This window comes from Bison bison, unplaced genomic scaffold (genome assembly GCF_000754665.1).
Source record: "Bison bison bison isolate TAMUID 2011002044 unplaced genomic scaffold, Bison_UMD1.0 scf7180017864456, whole genome shotgun sequence".
Classification (NCBI taxonomy): domain Eukaryota; kingdom Metazoa; phylum Chordata; class Mammalia; order Artiodactyla; family Bovidae; genus Bison; species Bison bison.
In genome coordinates this window covers 30,730,603-30,751,330 of record NW_011495018.1, presented here as the reverse complement: position 1 = coordinate 30,751,330, position 20,728 = coordinate 30,730,603, and the positions used below count along the sequence as shown (strand labels likewise).

Genomic DNA, 20,728 nt, shown 5'->3' with positions numbered 1-20,728 from the left:
TCGCACAGCGTGTGCCTGACCCGGCTTCTGATGGCGGCCGCCTTCCCCGTGTGCTACCCACTGGGCCGCCTGCTCGACTGGGCGCTGCGCCAGGAGATCAGCACTTTCTACACGCGGGAGAAGCTGCTGGAGACGCTGCGAGCCGCGGACCCTTACAGCGACCTGGTCAAAGAGGAGCTCAACATCATCCAGGGCGCCCTGGAGCTGCGCACCAAAGTGGTGGAGGAGGTGCTGACCCCCCTTGGGGACTGCTTCATGCTGCGCTCCGACGCGGTGCTGGATTTCGCGACAGTCTCCGAGATCCTGCGCAGCGGCTACACGCGCATCCCCGTATACGAGGGCGACCAGCGGCACAACATTGTGGACATTCTGTTTGTCAAGGACTTGGCCTTCGTGGACCCCGACGACTGCACGCCGCTCCTCACAGTCACCCGCTTCTACAACCGGCCCCTGCACTGCGTCTTCAACGATACCCGGCTGGACACAGTGCTGGAGGAATTTAAGAAGGGTGAGCATGTGGTCTATCTCCTCCCTCCACTCTTCCCCCCTTTAAAAGTATTGGAGTGCTTGCGTGCTCAGTCGTGCCCGACTCGGTGCGACCCCCCAGGGATCGTAACCTTTCGTAAACACGTGAGGCTTCAGGTACCCAGAGCAGCTTCTCTCCTATGGTACCAAAAACTCGAGGAAGGTCCTACCTCATGGCTCCCTGGGTCTTTTCATTGCACTTCTCCCTACCTTCCTTGAGGCTGATTGAGTCCCTGCCTCTTCCCCTTTATGTGGTTCACACGATTCACTGCATGCCTCATTCATTCCATTCCAGTATTTTTTCAGGGCCCACCAATTGTCAGGTGTTGTGCAGGTAGGACTCAGGGCTAATCCTTGGGGGACACTGCATAGCTCCCCATTGCAGGAGAAACTTCTAAAGGTTCCTGTAACAAGTAGTCTTTGCCTTGAACTCTACACTCTGGGTGGAAGTTCGCCATTTCCAATTCCAGAGCAAACTCCATTGCTGGACAGCTCCAGCAGCTGACAATGTATTTCTTACTAGGAGCAGAAATTTATGTCTCCAGAGCTTCTTTCTGGGTCCTAGTTTTGCCCTTTGAATCACATAGCGCAAGCCCCAGGCATCTTAGCTATTCTTCCCCCATATTGATCTTTCCATCAGCTGTCTTGGACACAGACCAAGTACCCAGGTTGGAGATTAAAAGTTAACTAAGGTAGTGACATCCTTGGACTTCTGGAAACTGTGGTCTCATGAAGTAAATTAAAGTAGATCTAGATCTGAGGAAATATTCTGGTAAAAGAAACCACTAAAAAACTTGCATATCCAAATGAATGGAGTTTCCTTCAGAGCAGTCACATCCCCTGCCCTTGTTGTCATGCCTGTAACATATTTACTATGTATCTGGCATTTGCCTTTGGAAACTGTCTTCTGAGGTTGAGAATGATTCACTCCAGAAAAATCAGCCTGGAAGCTTTAGGGCTGATCTGCTTGACATTACAGTTTGACTGGTCCCCCTAGTTAACCAGAGTTGACCCAGAAGGACCCTGGGTTGTTTTTGAAAGTCAAATCTACCTTCATGAGTCACCACTGAGAGCTTTCAGAAGACCATCTCACAGACCCTTAAAGCAATTCAAGAAATGATTTGAAACCATTGACACAGTTAGAATAAGTGTAGAACCTCCCAGAATTTTGAAAGAGGCATTCATCTATACATATGAGTTGGCATGTTTATTGAAAACAAAGCAAAGCAAAAAACTAATCCCTTGACTTTAGAATCTGGTTGCAAATGTAGCTGCCTCTGCCTAGCAGAAATCTCACTTGACTGCGTGTTTTTGATATATTTTTCTGTTTGTCAAAAATTCAGTCTCATTACCTATTTTATCAGCACAGGTATTCTTTGTATATGAAGAATTTGCATTCAGAGAGTAATCTGTGGTCTTCCTCCTGCCACAGTATTTTTAAACAAGTAAAATTGTATTGAATATCAAAACATAACCTGAGAAGGGGGAAAAAGTCAAAAAAGCTACTTTTGATCTCAGATTTGGAGACAGAACAATCCTACATTTTGTGTTGATCATGAGAAGGGAAAGGAAATGTACATGTATTGCAGCTGTTTTAACCCAATCTGGGCTACTATCTCAGCCTCTTCTGTTTCCCCCCAGTCCTTCCATGACTCAATCCCACTGCACTTGGAGGTTCATCCATCCAGTCTTTGCATTTTTCTGACATTTTGTGTACCCTCCAGAACACAGTCTTGGTTCTGGGCATAAAAGTTATGAAAATTTGTATTAATTTACTAGGGTTGCCATAACAAAATACCATAGACTGAGTGGCTTAAACAACAGAAATTTATTATCTCATAGTTCTGGAGGCTGAAAGTCCAAGATTAAGGTGTCTTCAAGCTTGATTTCTTCTGAAGTCACTGTTCTTGGCTCACAGATGGCAGCCTTCTTGCTGTGCCCTTACAGAGGGGCCGCTCGGGTTGTGTGTGTGTGTGCTCATCCCTGGAGTCTCTGTGTGCGTGTGAATCTCTTCTTATAAGGACACCAGTCAGATTGGATTAAGGCTCACCCTTGTTGTTGTTTGGTCACTAAGTCGTGTCCAATTCTTTTGCAACCCCATCAACAGTAGTCCACCAGGCTCCTGCATAGGATTTTCCAGACAAGAATACTGGAGTGGGTTGCTATTTCTTGCTCCACGGGATCTTCCCAGCCCAGGAATTGAACTCTCATCTCTTGAATTGGCAAGGAGATTCTTCACCACTGAGCCACCTGGGAAGCCCTAGTTCAGTCCAGTTCAGTCACTCAGTCGTGTCCGACTCTTTGCGACCCCATGAACTGCAGCACGCCAGGCCTCCCTGTCCATCACCAACTCCCGGAGTTCACCCAAACTCATGTGCATCGAGTCAGTGATGCCATCCAGCCATCTTCATCCTCTGTCGTCCCCTTCTCCTCCTGCCCCCAATCCCTCCCAGCATCAGAGTCTTTTCCATTGAGTCATCTCTTCGAGTGAGGTGGCCAAAGGTGGAGCGTGAGGTGGAGCTTCAGCTTCAGTCCTTCCAAAGAACACCCAGGACTGATCTCCTTTAGAATGGACTGGGAAGCCCTAAGGCTCACCCTATTAGCCCCTTTTTAATGTAACCACCTCTTACATGTGATTGGGCTTCCCTGGTGACTCAGATGGTAAAGAATCCACCTGCTAGTGCAGGAGACATGGGTTCAATCCCAGGGTCAGGAAGATTCCCTGAAGAAGGGAAATGGCAACCCACTCTAGTATTCTTGCCTGGAGAATTCCATGGACAGAGGAGCCTGGCGGATCCATGGGCTCTCAAAGAATCAGACATGACTGAGCAACTTTCACTTTCTACATGTGATAGCCAAGATAGTGTTCATTGTCATGCACTGCTAGACAAGATTTTTTTTATTGAGGCATAGTTGATATACAATATTATATAAGTTTCAGGCATATAACATAGTGATTCACAATTCTTAGAGATTACATTCCATTTATAGTAATTGTAAAATATTGGCTATAGTCCTTGTTTTGCACTATATATCCTTGTAGCTTATTTATTTTATACATAATAGTTTGTACCTGTTAGTCCTCTGCCCCTATGGGACCCCCTCTCTCTTTTTTCTCCCCACTGGAGAAATAAACCCTCAGTTTATTCTCCGTATCTATAAGCCTTGTTTCTTTTTTTTTATAGTCACTACTTTGTTTTATTTTTTAGATTCCACATATAAGTGATATCATACAGCATTCGCCTTTCTCTGCCAGACAACATTTTTAATGAAATTCCTGGGAACTCATTTCTTCATTAATTATTTACTGGGCATCTATATAGAGCTAGGGAACAGGGGAGACAATAAGATTGCCCTAAGAATGGTAACAGTCTCCAAGGAGGACAGTGTTAGAATAAAGGCAGTCTCCTGAAGCAGAAATTGTGCCTTTCTAACCACTGTATCTCTGGCACCTTGCACTGTGCCTTGCGCATAGTAGGTTGCTCGAAAAAGTCAGCATTAATCAGATATGAGTCTTGTTGCAGAATTTCTAAATCTGGTCTTAAAAAGGCCTGGTAGTGTTCTATCAGCAAGTGGTTAGTTTGCAATTAGGTAGATCTCCAAAGAGAAGCAGGTAGTTACACCAAGGAAAATATTTCCATGCCCCCTTAGAACCTCCCTCCTTCCTCAAAGTATGGTCCATGAACCAGAATCATGGGCCTCACCTGGGACCTTTTTAGAAATGCAGATTTTCATGCCTCACTCCAAATCCACTGAATAAAAATCTGCATTTTAGCAAGTCCCCAAGAGACTCACGTGTACATTAAATTTTGAGAATCATTGCCTTATGAGGAGCTTATTAACAATGATTGGTAGATTAACTTAGAATAGAATAAATATAAGGTATAATTATTAAGGTAGGTGTTCTCTGACTGCAAGCCATATAATACAGTGGTAATTTTTTATAAGAATTATGTTTCCATCATAGGTTAGGAGAGGAAAACTGAATTGAACTATCTTTCTTTATCTTTAAAAATAACATTTTAGTCAAGTCATAACAGCCCTTCCATTTCTCTCACTCCCTTGTACTTCAGGGAATTTAACTGCCTAAACAGATCCCTTCGGAGAAGGCAATGGCACCTCACTCCAGTACTTTTGCCTAGAAAATCCCACGGATGGAGGAGCCTGGTAGGCTGCAGTCGATGGGGTCGCTAGAGTCGGACACGACTGAGCGGCTTCACTTTCACTTTTCACTTTCATGCATTGGAGAAGGAAATGGCAACCCACTCCAGTGTTCTTGCCTGGAGAATCCCAGGGACAGGGAAGCCTGGTAGGCTGCTGTCTATGGGGTTGCACAGAGTCGGACACAACTGAAGTGACTTAGCAGTGACTTAGCAAACAAATCCCTTAGGAGGTAGGAGAGGAAAACAGTCAGTTTAATAGGAACAACAGTTACCATTAATTGAGCGACAGCTCTACTAGGCACCACACCAAGCTCTTTATATACTCAGAACAACCCTCCTGGGTAAGAATTATTAACTCCATTTTACAGATGAAGAAACTAGAGCTCAGACTGATTACATGACTTGCTCAACTTTCCAGAGCTAATAATTGCCTGAATCATGATTTGAACCAGATCAAAGGACCGGAAAGCCTATTTTTTCCCCACCACATGTCTTATTTCACTTCCCATCCCAAAACTCCTGCCATCCAAAGAGTTCAAAGCTGGTCTTTCAATTCAGACTTGCTGCCCGTGACTGATTCACCTCCTGTTTCTGCAGGTTGGAAATGTAGCTTTTTATAATTACATTAATTGCTAATATGCATTTTATAAAAAATTTCTACCTCTCTTATCTGTAAAACAACTCTGTAGGTGAGGACCATAAGAATCAGAAGAGTTACTTGCTCTGCCTAAGATCATCACCTGGTTGGTATATTCCAAGGCCCAGATTCAAGTCTGGGTCTTGTAACTCCAAAGCTCATATCCATTTAAGATTTTCTCTATATATTTCTTAGGAGTTCCAAGTCTTTAGACATAGAGGAAAGGAAAGCAAGCATGCTAGCTTTACAAAAAGGAACAATATTTCTCCCCACTAGACTGTGAATTCCTTGAGGGCAGAGAATGAATCTTACTTACTCTATGTACTCAGAACAATCACAGTGGCCCTCATGACTTCTTCTTCTTTAGTCACTAAGTCGTATCTGATTCTGTATGACCCCATGGACTATAGCCAGCTAGGCTCCTCTGTCCATGGAATTCTCAGGCAAGAATACTGGAGTGGATTGCCATTTCCTTCTTCAGGGGATCTTCCCAACCCAGAGATCGAACCCACATCTCCTGCGTTGGCAGGCAAATTCTTTACTGCTGACCCACCAGGAAAGTCCTGGCCATCATGGCAAGAGCTTGAATAAATATTTATTGAATAAATGATCTTAAATGGCTGATTTCAATTTTATTTCTGTGTTAGAGTGAGGTGAACTTTTAAGTACAGAATAATTAGTGTTGTTCCATTGACCGTGACCAATCTTTCCTCCTCCCGGGTTCTCTACCCCAGTTAGTGGCACCACTGTGCCCACAGGCTACCAGGCTAGAAATTCTTTCCTTCCCCCCACCCTCATCCTATTAATCACTGTCTGCCACAGTGATTTCAGGCTGCCACAACAGATGTCAAATTGAATGGCTTAAACAACAGAAATTTATTTTCTCACTTTTCTGGAGGCGAGAAGTTCAAGATCAAGGTTCCAGCTGATTTGGTCTCTGATAAGAGCTGTCTTCCTGGCTTGCCGACAGCTACCTTCTCACTGTGTCCTCAAGTGGCCTTTACTTAGTGCACACGCACAGGGAGACAGAGAAACAGCCCCGGTCTCTCTTCTTCTCATGAAATTACCCATCCTTTTGGATTAGGACCTCACCCTTCTGACCTCATTGAACCTTAGAGGCCCACTGGGGGTTGGGGCTTCAACATGTCAATTTGGAGAGGGGAAAGGACACAAGCATTCAGTCCATAATAATCTCCAAAGTCAGCCCCATATTTGAACAAAGTCTGCAAAAAAGTTTGCTAATATTGCATATTTTTTTTATTGAATACCTATGCATAACTTAGTCCACTATTTATTCCACTTAGGTTATTCTTTAATTTTATTCAATAAATAATATTGTGTAGGCACAGTGGAGAATACTACCAACAGGGACCCTGTCTGAATGGAGTTTTCATACTAATACAGGAGACAGAAATTAAACAAATGAGATAGGAATTAAGAGCATAAGCTTTGGTACCAAACCCCACTGGGTTGCATCCTGGCCTTGGGCAATTTATTTAACTCTTTGCTTAATTAGCTGTAAAATAAGGATAATAATAGGATTATTTTTTACTCTATTTTTTTATTAAAGGATAATTGCTTTACAGAATTTTGTTTTCTGTCAAACCTCAACATGAATCAGCCATGAAGTGAAGTGGCTCAGTCGTGTCTGACTCTTAGTGACTCCATGGACTATAGCCTACCGGGCTCCTCCATCCATGGAATTTTCCAGGCAAGAATACTGGAGTGGGGTGCCATTTCCTTCTCCAGGGAAACTTCCCAACCCAGGGATCAAACCCGGGTCTCCTGCATTGTAGGCAGACGCTTTATTGCCTGAGCCACAAGGGACGACCCATAGGTATACATATATCCCCTCCCTTTTGAACCTCCCTCCCATCTCCCTCCCCATCCCATCCCTTTAGGTTGATACAGAGGGCCTGTTTGAGTCAGGATTATTTGAAATATTAAGATAATATTAAGACAATATTGCAGCAGCAGCAAGACAATATTGCATAATACAGCTTATTTAGTAACTGTCATATAATAAGTGCTAAATAAATGTTAGCACTGATTACTAAATATAAGCACAAATCTATTACATACTCATTTGTGCAAATGCCTCCTGAGAAGTTCTACGTCCTCCAATTTTTTTTCCACCTTCAAATCCATCCTCTCTGGAGCCAATAAATAATGCCTAGTGTCATTATCCTCTGCTTCAAACACTTCTGCAGTCCTCCCCACTGCCTGCAGGATGAGGTCTAAGCTGTGCCCTTAGGACCTGCTCCCAGCCCTCCCCTGCGGACTCATCACTCCCACAGCTTCATGCTCCAGCAAGGCCAAACTTCATGGCCACACTGTGCTATTTCTTGCCTTTGTCCCTTTACTCATGCTGTCCTCTTTAACAGAAATATGCATCACCCAACTAGTCCCTACTCCAGGCAAACATACTGGAGTGGGTTGCCATTTCCTACTCCAGGAGATCTTCCCCACCCAGAAATCAAACCCTGGTCTCCCGCATTGCAGGCAGATTCTTTACCATGTAAGCCACCAGGGAAGCCCAATTCCTACTCTAGCCCCTCCTTTAACACACAGCACAAGAGCCACCTTCTCTGTGAAACTTCTGTAAACCTCAGATTTGGCCAACTTAATTCTTCAAAATCTCCATTATTGAACTAACGGGGTATTATTAATGTCTGTTGAAAAGTGCCATCCATCCATATAAAGAGCATCTGCAGGGCAGAGGCTGTCATATCTACCTTTGTAGCTGTAGCACCTAACAATGGATATGACACAGTAAGTTTTCAATAAGTCTTTATTGAATGACTGAATGAATGACTGGAAGGAGTTAAACTTCAATATAATGGAAGGGATCTGCAGAGCTCTAGTAAATGAATCATTCATTATCTTCAGTCCAATCACTTTGGACCATGCAGAAGGACAAAGTCAAAGTTTAAATGTTAGGGGAAAAGTGTTATGTATTTGTTTCTTTGAGCTTCCCTGGTGGCTCAGTGGTAAAAGAATCTACCTGCAATGCAGGAGCTGGGTTCAATCCCTGGGTTGGGAAGACCCCCTGATGGAGGGTGTGGCAACCCACTCCAGTACTCTTGCCTGGAGAAATCCATGGACCAGAGGAGCCTGGCAGACTACACTCCATAGGGTTGCACCGTCAGACACAACTGAAGCGACTAAGCAGCAGCAGCATTATGTTTCTTTACTTCTTTAGGTAACAATTTTTTAGCCCTTCCCAAACACTGTGCTAAAAGTTGGGTATATGAGGCACAATCCCTCCTCTCAAGGAGCCTTCAGCCTAATGGGAAAACAGCTTTCCCCTTTGAAAAGCTAGAAAGCAGCCTGAACTGGTCTTTCCCCCCAACTTCCTACAATGTTACATTTCATGAGTCATAGCTTAACATGTAAGTTATGTGGATAAGACAGACCTGTACATAAATCGTTAAAGCAAATGTGAAAGTGAAATTCTCTCAGTCATGTTCGACTCTTTACAACCTCGTAGACTATACAGTCCATGGAATTCTCCAGGCCAGAATTCTGAAGTGGATAACCATTCTCTTCTCCAGGAGATATTCCCAACCCAGGGATTGAACCCAGGTCTCCCACATTGCAGGTGGCTTCTTTACCAGCTGAGCCACCAGAGAAAGCAAAAATGAAATAATAGAAATACTAATGTGCAATGAGACTATGGAGAAGACAGTGATTATGATAGGGTTATTTTGCTTTTATAAAATTTTTACTAAAGTTTTAAGTTTCTATACTTATTCACTCTAGAAAATTGAAAACTGTAGAGCAAAGTATGAAAATTACCAGAAGATAATCATTCTACTGTCTGGAAATAGTAACTTTTAATATTTTGCCATGATAAACATGTTGCATGCAATAACAACATTAATCAAATTCTTAAACAGGATAAAAGAAAAACCCTCTGGTCTTACCTTCTTCCAGAGATCAAATATCTCATTCTAATCTGAAGAGTGATTTTTTGATGAGGTGGTATTATTTTCACAGTAGTCTCCTTGAGTTGAGTTCTATAATTTGGAAACACTAATTCATAAAACACAGCCCTAGAAATTTATTGAACTTAATTTCTAAAATTTACTCTTCTATTTATTGGATTGTTTTTAGGAGAACACTAATCTTGTATAGATAACACGTGGAAGGAAAAAAGCTTTGTTCCAAAGTTGAAGGCCTCTGGGTACTGTAGCTCCAGTATCTAACTTGGTTAAACAATACAGCTCTGTCTTCCTAAACAAAAGACGGCAAAATCCATGTAATGTTGGGTTACTCGATCTGTAGGCAAGCATAGCCATCTAAAATTATGTAAATGGCCTATTGCTGTTTTCAAAATCGGCCTTTGTTCATTGATTGATTCATTCATTCATTCAATTAATATTTATTGAATTCCTGCTTTGGGCCAGGCACCTGGGTGGGACTTGGGAATATAGACGTGAACAAGAAAGACATTGAGCTGCAATTATGGGGCTGAAAAAGGTCCACTTCAGTTTTTGGTCTACTGCATGTGATTTGTTCCCTAAAGTACATCCAACCAGCCAGTAAGTACTTCTGGCACAGACACACAGTGTAACATTTTCACTGGGGAATAATCTGAAAAGTCAGTATTCTGCGTCATCACTCCAAATTCTATTGTGAGCTATTTTAGCAGAAAGAATAGTCATCCCACTGTTTAATTCTATAAAAAGCTGCCAAAACATTAATGCCCCTTTCTTTGTCTTCTATAGAAGAAAATAAAAAGTTATTTCACTCAAAGGTATATTTCACCGATATAATTAGAGGTAATATGCTTTAAAACGTGTTAAACATTGCTATATAATAATTAGTAAAACTTAGAATAAGATGTTTACCTTCTAAACAATAATTAGAGTAACAGTAAACAAAGCATAGTCCATCATATCCAGGGAGGAAGAACAAAAGAAAAGAAGGAAAAGTGAAAATAATTAATTATACAAGGTGCTAAACTTGCTGATTTATATTTCTTTCTTTACAACTTTTCATTATGATTGTTTTAATACTTTTATGCAGTAGTCTTCTTTTTGGAGAAGGCAATGGCAACCCACTCCAGTACTCTAGCCAGGAAAAAAGGACGGAGGAGCCTGGTAGGCTGCAGTCCATGGGGTCGCTAAGAGTCGGATACGACTGAGCGATTTCACTTTCACTTTTCACTTTCATGCATTGGAGAAGGAAATGGCAACCCACTCCAGTGTTCTTGCCTGGAGAATCCGAGGGACGGCGGAGCCTGGTGGGCTGCCGTCTATGGGGTCACACAGAGTCAGACACGACTGAAGTGACTTAGCAGCAGCAGTCTTCTTTTTTTCTTTGCCTAGCAGTAGATATACCAGGTAACAAGAGAATCTGAACTGAAAGGAGCACTGAAAGACCTGAGAGAAAGTCTAATACACACTTTTTTTTTTAGATTTACTTATCCTTTCTAGGACATAACAGCCAAACCCCACAGCCTGCAGTCAAATTCTGTTTCCTCTTTTTATCATGTTTTGTGGGTCCTCTTTTACTTGGAGGACATAGTAGCTTGCCTTGATTCTATTTTTTAACAACCAGATAGACTTAGTCATGTTTCTGGCTCCCTTAAAGCATTTGATGTCTCAGGGCAGGGGTTCTGTTGATTTTTCTATTGTTGTTCGGCCACTGAATCATGTCCAACTCTTTGCAACCCCATGAACTGCAGCACACCAGGCTTCCCTGTCCTTCACTATCTTCCGGAGTTCGTTCAAACTCATGTCCATTGAATCGGTGATGCTATCTCACCATCTCAACCTTTGTTGTCCCCTTATCCTTTTGGCTTCAATCTTTCCCAGCATCAGGGTCTTTTCCAAAGAGTCAGCTCTTCACATCAGGTGGCCAAAGTATTGGAGTTTCAGCTTCAGCATCAGTCCTTCCAATGAATATTCAGGACTGATTTCCTTTAGGATTGACTGGTTGGATCTACTTGCAGTCCAAAGTACTCTCAAGAGTCTTCTCCAGCACCACAATTCAAAAGCATCAGTTCCTCGGTGTTCAGCCTTCTTTATGGTCCAACTTTCACATCCATGCATGACTACTGGAAAAACCAAAGTTCTGACTATGCAGACCTTTGTTGGCAAAGTGATATCTCTTCTTTTTAATACAACTGTCTAGGTCTGTCACTCAGTTGGTAAAGAATCTGCCTGCAATGTGGGAGACCTAGGTTCAATCCCTGGGCTGGGAATATCCTCTGGAGAAGGGAAAGGCTACCCACACCAGTATTCTGGCCTGGAGAATTCCATGCACTGTATAGTCCATGGGGTCGCAAAGAATTGGACACGACTGAGCTTTCACTTTTTTTTTCCACTGTTTTTTTCACTTTCACTTTTTCAGGTCTGTCACAGCTTTCCTTCCAAGGAGCAAGCGTCTTTTAATTTCATGGCTGCAGTCACTGTCCACAGTGATCGTGAAGCCCAAGAAAACTAAAATCTGTCACTGTTTCCACTTTTTCCCCTTCTATTTGCCATGAAATGATGGGATCAGATGCCATGATCTTAGTTTTTTAGTGGTGAATAGATTTTTCTAGTACTCATAAACTGTTTTACCTCTATGTCCATATTTAGAGATTCCTGGACCTTTAATAACAATTTCAATCCCCTATTTCCTGCTATTCCTTTCCAAACTAGATTCTTCTCAATTCTTCCTTCCATTCTTCTCTTTCTCCCTTCCTTCCTTCCATATGACATTATTCTCTATGAGGCCTCCAGTCTTCCTGGTGCTTGCAGTCAAGTAAGGAGATACACACTAATAATAAACAATTACAAAGGAAGACAAGTTATTTGAAGGAAAAGTATAGGGAGCTCTGAGAGCATATAATAGGGGGTCGTGACCTGGTCTTACAGGTAAGGATAAACTACCCCCTCCCCAAGTGATATTTGTGCTGAATCCTAAAGGGTGGAGAGGAGTTCACCAGAGCTTTCCAGAAGGGAACAGACCTGCAAAGGCTCTGAGGAAAGAGGGCCAAGCGGGTGTCCTGCAGGGTTCATGGGCCATTTGACACCCAGTGGGGAAAGCACCACCTCTGCCAACCAGTCTTCTTTCTATCGACGTTATCAGAATGCTGAGCTACCAGGGCTCTGGGAGGTGGATTTGAATATAAATATACAAGAGCATGAAAAGAGGAAGGACCCTGATGGAAATGATACAGAGCAGCCTGGGGTACAGACAAGGGCATCCAGACAACATCTATGGGTGATTGGGGGCCTCACCCCCTGGGGGTGAGGGGGGTTGGCTGCTAGGGAGAACTGATTCCCTGGAAGGATCTGGGAAAACTTCTCTGAGGAAGTGAATGAAGAGGGACTCTCATAAGCAGTTATGAAGGGAAAGAACATTTTAGCTGAGGCAGGAGCTTGAGCGAGAAAAGGAAAGGGAGCCGAGAGGACCTTCAAAAGCTGTTAAAGCCGTGATTATATTGTTCCTTTTCTTCCAGCAAAATGGGAAACTAGGCAGATCGAGACGTTTGTCAAACATAATTTATGTTCTCTCCAAGCGCCAAAATTGTATATGTTAAAGATTTTTGGTGGTGATATTTCTAAAATGTTTTAAGCCCATTCCTGCCTGCCTTAATAAAGGATCCTAAATATAACAACCTTTTCTTGATGACGCATGATCATGGTCATGAGAGTGTAGTTATTTTATGCTGCGTTGTAAATCAGTTCTCTGCTCTTTTGTTTTTCTCTGTCCTCTGGCTGTCAGCTGCTGGTTGTTTTTGAGTCAGCCTCAAGCAAAGCCCTGTCCCCACCTCGCTCATCACAAAATCATTCTATTTAACTGAGAAACCAAGTAAATACATGGGTTGGGAATCATATGCCTGACGTACAATAGGCTTCAATAAATATTTGTTGAATAAATGATTAATTAGGCTTGGACTGGGAGTCTCAGGTATGGGGTTGGTGTACAGACCTAGAATAGTTCCTCCTGGGACCAGACTCAAAACCGTGCGAAGTCACCTCCAGATAATGGGTGGTTACGCTGCTATTTTTGCAGTGTTGCTTAGCAAGAACAGACTGCCAACCAGCTTAGAGTCTAGTGACTAACACCTATTTTCTTCAAGGCCTGGTGATGCTGGTTACCATGGTGTTCTGGGTGACATGGCTGGCTTTTTTTATAATTGCCTTTTAGTGGCTCGAGAAGTTTTTTTATGATAAATGCATTGATTATTTCTGATGAAGTAGGGCAGGATTACTACAAAGTACAGACTTTTTAAAAAAAACTAGAAAAAGGGACTGTTTTGCTTTTCCAGATTAAGGTGGTTGCTGCGGGACTGGTAGGATATTTTTTGTGTTGCTCTTCCTGATTTGATAGAAAGTGATTTGATTTGATTGTATAAATTCTTTTTTAAAGTCTAGCTTGTGTCAAGGTAATATTTCTTATCTTATTCTTTAATATTAAAATATAAAACTTAGGAGTTCAAGCTCCTTTGTAAACTTAAGAGGCTATAATTATTGGCACTGTTAAAATTTTGGTATATCATATATCATCATACCAGAGGAGGACATGGCAACCCACTCCAGTATTCTTGCCTGAAGAATCCCTATGGACAGAGGAGCCTGACAAGCTAGAGTCCATGGGGTTGCAAAGAGTCGGACGTGACTAAGTGATTAAGCAAAGCACATCTCATGACAAAGAAGCACCCTGTTAAGCCAAACTGGTTTTGTGGCCCAGGACTGTTTAGTATAGAATTTTAGAGCATGAAAAATGACCTTGGAGATCACCTGAACCCATCCTTTAATTTTTTTGTAATTTTTATTTATTTATTTTGGCTGTGCTGACTCTTGCAGTGCGTAGGCTTCTCATTTCAGTGGCTTCTCTTGTTGGGGAACACTGGCTCTAGGCATGCGTGCTTCAGTAGCTATGGCTCACTGGCTCTAGAATGGGGGCTCAGCAGTTGTGGCGTAAGGGCTTAATTGTTGCAAAGTATGTGGAATCTTCCCAGACCAGGGCTTGAGCCCGTGTCCCCTGCATTGGCAGGAGGATCTTATCAACTGCACTAGCAGGTAAATCCCCCCGTCCTTTAATTTTAAGGCAGAGAAAGCTGAGGCCCAGAAAAGACAAATTATAAAAATAGCGATGATAATCCCTTATAGTTGCAAAGCATTTACATTTGCAAAGATCTTTTCAAACAGTAATTCATTTTGTGTTCACCACGCATGTGAAGTCAGTAGAATTTATCCCCATTTTGTTGAAGAGGCACATGGGATCTGGAGACACAAGTGTCCTGTTCAGTGTTAATGACAGAGGCAGAACCAGAAGCCACATCTGTGATTCGCTGTCTCAGACCATGGAGCCACAGCCAGACATAGTCACAGGAACCTGGGCCCCGCTCTTCTGTTTACTAGCTGTGTGACTAGTGCAGGTCACTCCACCACTCCAAATGAGGCTTACCTTCCTTCTTAAAATGACAATATTTTAAAAACAATCCTACATTGTAAGATTAACATGAAGGCTAAAGATTATGCTTATATAGTACTTAAGACACTCCCCCACTTGCCTTTCACCTCACTGATCTACCTAAATGAATTCTATCTAGTTAGTTATTTTGTGTAACAAGTGCTTTCCCTGATTCAGCCCATATGGAAGTCATTGTATACAATAAGAAAATAAGAATGACAGCTGTTTACCTTGGATAGGGCCCAGAGACCAAATTGATTGTGGAAATTTCCTTGCATTTCTTTTATCCTGTCATCAGTTAGGTTTCCTTCTGTATCACTGTGACCTTCCTCAGGCACAGTAAATAAAAAAACATAATCTACAAACAAATATCATACCAGATCAATGAAAGCTCTTAAAGCTGCAGTTCAGTTCAGTTCAGTCACTCAGTCGTGTCCAACTCTTTGCAACCCCATGGACCACAGCACGCCAGGCTTCCCATCACCAATTCCCGAAGCTTACTCAAACTCATGTCCATCGAGTCGGTGATGCCATCCAACCATCTCATCCTCTGTCATCCCCTTCTCCTCCCGCCTTCAATCTTTCCCAGCATAAGGGTCTTTTCAAATGAGTCAGTTCTTCGCATCAGGTGGCCAAAGTATTGGAGCTTCAGCTTCAGCATCAGTCCTTCCAATGAATATTCAGAACTGATTTTCTTTAGGATGGACTGGTTGGATCTCCTTGAAGTCCAAGAGACTCTGGAGAGTCTTCTCCAAAACCACAGTTCAAAAGCCTCAATTCTTTGGCACAACATATTTTGATAGAGTTAGTGGGAAAGAAGGCAACGTATATACCCCAAGCCATGGAGGCCTCTAATGGCAGGAAGAAGAGTTCAGAAATGATCTTCCCCGGTTACCTGTCCATGTTACTGAGATGGGGAATAACCTCATGAATGTAGTGTTTGGGGGCAGTCAATCTGTTTTTACTGGATAGGATTGATTACAGCAGAAAAAAACCAACAGGAGAACTGGGTAGGATATTGGTGCAATTCTCCAGGATACAATGAGAGTATGGAAATTAACTATATACTTGCAATTGGAAAGAGGGAAATATGAGGCTTCATTGCCTTCTGGACACTCCTGCTCAGTCTCCTTTTCTGTTCCTCCTATTTCATATTCACTGATACATTGTCAGCACTTGGGACAGGACCTACCGCTATCAGACACTCAAATATCTGTTGCTTGAATGTTGCATTTCTATAACCTCTGAATGTTGGGAGTGCACAGGGCTGAGAAATAAATCTCTTTGTCTTCTCTTACTCCCTTTGTTTATTTCATTCATTCTCCCAAAGATTACCAACCTAAACCAGACTTAAATTTCTAACTGACATTTGACATCTCCACTTGGAGGCTTAAAAGGCATCTCAAACTTCAAACTATCCAGAACTGAACTTCTGCTCTCTTTGCTAAATCTACACCTTGCACAATATGCCCCAACTCCCTAAATTGCAGTTCCATTCTTCTAGATTTTCAGGCCCAAACTTCTCTGTCTCTTTTGCCACACATCCAGTCCCTCATATGAGTTCTGCTTTCAACATATATAGAGAATCTGTCTACATCTCACTACCTCCAATACACCCTGGTCCATGCCATGAGCCATCTCTCATTTGGATGAATACCAGAGCTGTGAGGTCTCTCTGCTTCCACCTCTGTCCACTTTGTGTCCACTCTTCAAACAGCCGCTGGAGAGATTCTTTTAAAATGTAAGTCAGATCATATCACTTTTTTGCCAAAACCAAACATAGACACAAACACAAAACTCTACAATGGCTTTATCTCACCCAGAGTAGGAGCCTAAGTCCTCACAAAGACCTTTCAGGCTCTATCTATCAAAGTGACAAATACCCCCACCCCTTTCCTCCTTGACCTTGGCCCACTACTGTCCTCTTTCACTTCTGCAACCGTTCCTCAAGCACATCAGTTACACTTCCAAAATTCAAGGCCTTTGCATCTTATGCTGCTGATATGCTCCAGGTATCCACAGGGCTCCCTAACTCACCGCCTTTAGATCTGTATTTGTATACCAGCTTCTCAGGGAATTTATCTGGCATCCCTTGCCTGAAACTGTACTACATGGTCACTCCATCCACACACTCCCTCACCAGTCTTCCCTGCTGTGCTTCTCCCGTAGCCAGAGCAATAGAGTTCATATATCTATCTGCCTTATTATCTCTCACCCCACGTACTAGAATGTAAGCTACAGGAAGAAGGTGATTTTGTCCATCTGTTCATTGCTGCATGTCCAGTGCCTAGATGAGTGCTTGGCACATAGTAGTATTTAATAAATACCAGTTGAGAGAATGAAGAGGAGAAAGAATTGGAAGTTTTTTGGGATTTTTTTTTTTCTAAATAGGAACAAAGAAAAAGAAGGTAAAAACTGATTCCTGGGTTACAACCCCTGGGTTAGAGCTGAAGGTGCCATTTGTTATGGTGGAGAGGGAGGGAGAGTGGGGATAGTGGGTCTTGGAAACCGTGTGTTCCTATTTGGATAAGTGATTTTGACAAGACAAGGGGAAAGCTCAGGCACAACGTCTAAAACAAGATGACAGTTCAAAATAGACTCTGATGTTAAGATATAAATTTAGTTCAGGAAAGAAGTGATGGTGACATTGAAAGGCTCTGTTGGGATTTTTTTTTTAATTGATTATTTGGTTGCATCGGGTCTTAGTTGCTGTATGCAGGATCTTCAGTCTCTAGTTGAGGCTCACTGGCTTAGTTGTTTACAGCATGTGGGATCTTAGTTCCCCAACCAGGGATCAAACCCACATTTCCTCCATTGTAAGGTGGATTCTTAACCACTGGACTACAGGGAAGTCCCAGGGATATTTAATCCAGAGGAGAGAGAAGAGCAGAGGATCAGGGATTGGAGTGGAGGTTCTTAACTGCAACTGCCCACTTTAGAGTCACCTGAAGATTTTTTGAACATCCCAATGCCTGGACCACACGCCAGACTGATTAGGTCAGAACTTTCCTGGGTGGGACACAGGTCTCAGTAGGTTTTAAACTCCCCAGCTAATTCCCACAGGCAGCCAGTGTCAAGACTCACTGAGCTAAAGTCTTTAAGATATATTTATCTTTATTGTGCTTGTTGTTTAGTTACTAATTTGTGTCCGACTCTTTTGTGACCCCCTGAACTGCAGCCCGCCAGGCTCTTCTGTCCATGGGATTTTTCCAGGCAAGAATACTGGAATGGGTTGCCATTTCCTTCTCCAATATTTACCTTCAGGTGAGGATAAAGTAAAGGAATCCACAATGGGAGCAGAAAAATATTAGTCATAAGGGCAGAAAGAAAAACAGGGTAGTCTTGGCCAGCTCTTCTCATACTCAACTCCATAAGGATCAAAAGAATCACCTGAGATCTTGAGGATCTACAGATCATGACTCAAACTGCCAAGCTCCCAGGTGATCCTGTGACGCCTGGTTCAAGGGCCACACTGAATAGCAAGTGTCAAGAGCAGTGCTTCTCAAACTCTAATGTACATAAGAATCACCTGGGATATCATTAAAGCAGCTGTCTGGACCCCACCCACCAAGATCCAGATTCTGTAAGTCAGGAATAGAACCCAAGAACCTGCATCATTTTTTTAATTCATTTATTTTAATTTAAGAATAACTGCTTTACAATATTGTGTTGGTTTCTGCATACATCAGCATGAATCAGCCATAGGTATACATACGTCCTTTCCCTCTGGGACCTCCCTCCCACCCCTTTGGGTTGTCACAGAGCACTGGTTTGAGCTCCCTGAGCCATATCGCAAATCCCCGCTGGCGATCTGTTTCACACATGGTAGTGTACACATTGCCGTGCTACTCTCTCCGTTCATCCCAGCCTTTCGCTGCTCCCCCATGTTCACAAGTCTATTTTCTATGCCTGCGTCTCCATTGCTGCCCTACAAATAGGTTCATCAGGACCATCTTTCTAGATTTCATATATATGTGTTAATGTAGGATATTTGGTTTTCTCTTTCTGATTTATTTCACTCTGTATACTAGGCTCTAGGTTCATCCACTTCATTAGAACTGACTCAAATGCAAGAGCCTGCATTTTGAATGAGGTGATATGCAATGCTGCTGGTCCCACACTTCAAGTGTGAGAGAGTCACCAAGACCACAGAAGGAAGAAGAGGCACTTGGGGCTTCCCTGATGGTCCAGTGCTCCCAGTGCAGGGGACCCGGTTTCAATCTCTGGTCAGGGAACTGGATCCCTCAGGCTGCAACTGAGACCTGGCACGGCCAAATAAATAAATAAATATATTTTTTAAAAAGGAAGGAAAGAAGAGGCACTCAATACTGCCTACCAAATGAATAAAAGATATCGTAGGGATACCAGAAAGAATAAGAATGTAGCAAAGCCACTAGATTTTGCAAGGTGAAGGTCATAAGTGAGGCAGAAACCATAAAACCATAAAATGATTTCTGCTTTCCTTGGTTCTCTATTTTCAAGCAGTAAGCTTTCCCCCGGCTTCTGTATTTTATCTTGGGAACAATTACCTTACCAAAGTGCTGTAACTATTTTTGAAAGAGAGAGAAAGCAAATCAATTATTTGATTTTCTTTTCAAGGCATTGGAGGTATGCTAATAGGGTACCTGGGAGCTCTTCTCTGTGGATATGCCTAAACCATCTAGAAGCTACATTTATTAAGGACCTTTGGAGGTTATTCCAACTTCTTCAAATACCAGAGAACAGTTGTAATGTTGCTGACACTTGTAACTTTCTTTAGGGCAAGGTTTCCAACCTTGACACTCCTTATGTTGAGGCTGTTGGAGAGCAACACTACATGCAACCATTAGATGCCAATATCATCTCCTGCCCCAAGTTGTGACAAGCCAGATTGTCTCCAGATATTGCCAAATGTTCCCTGGGAGGCAAAAATCAGCCCCAGTTGAGAACCACTGCTTCAAAAGCAATGTTTGAAAACCTAGTCACCCTTCTAAGAAGTCTGACTTATAGCTTGGGCATGTTGATGCCAGGTGGTAAAGACAGAGCACTACCAGTAACCAGTACTAGGACCACCCTTTGGATTCTTGAGGCAACAGAAAAGACTAGTTTGACTTTCAGAAGTGGGAAATTTTATTGACCTCACTTATACCAAGAGCCTAATAGATGGTGCAGTACTTCAAACTTGTCTCATTGGTACAAAAGCTGGATGTATGATACAGGATGCTTGGGGCTGGTGCGCTGGGATGACCCAGAGGGGTGGTATGGGGAGGGAGGGGGGAGAGGGGTTCAGGATGGGGATCACATGCACACCTGTGGCGGATTCATGTTAATGTATGGCAAAACCAATACAATATCATAATTAGCCTCCAATTAAAATAAATATATATTAAAAAAAAAAAAAGAAACCTCTTTCCAGGCTCAGCATGAAAGAGTCAGCTGCCACTCTATGCCCTGTAACTAAATACCATAACCACCACATCATATGAGAGAAAGCATTCATCAGCTTGCCACACAACTATCATTTGTCCAGGAGGTTCTTTCCTCTCCTTTCATGAGTACTTAACATCTTGTGACTTAAACCAAGTACACAGAAAAGATGAGGATTGTATTAGAAATCTCAGTGCTTGTTTCTCTTCCTCAGTAGAGGTCATCAGACAAATAACCAGAGTGCCATAGAGCCTACCTATAAACCAGTGGTTTTCAAACTTTAGCCTGCATCATAACCAGCTAAAAGCTTGTTAAACCACTGATCACTGGACTATACCCCCTGAGATTCTGATCTACTAGGTCTAGAGTGGGGCCTGAGAATTTTCATTTCAAGTGATGCTGATAGTCCAGGGACCACACTTTGAGAACGTGACTGGAAAGCAAGTAATAATTCTCAGACTTGGCTGAACATTGATATTACCTGAGGAATGTTTTTAACTATTGGTGTCATGGCCCCATCCCAAACAAATGAAATCAGAATGTCTGGGCATGAGATCCAGTCTTCAGAGTGTATTTATTA

General features: G+C 42.6%; 1 protein-coding gene across 1 annotated transcript in view; it reads left to right on the top strand.

Annotated features, from left to right (window-relative positions):
• The window catches only part of CNNM1 (cyclin and CBS domain divalent metal cation transport mediator 1), a 69,459-nt gene that overhangs the window by 1,228 nt on the left and 47,503 nt on the right, over positions 1 to 20,728 (top strand). The window contains exon 3 of the mRNA XM_010859550.1: positions 1 to 508. This exon is cut by the window's left edge and continues 33 nt beyond it. Coding sequence (XP_010857852.1) covers positions 1 to 508 — 508 coding nt within the window. The remainder of the gene's footprint in view (positions 509 to 20,728) is intronic.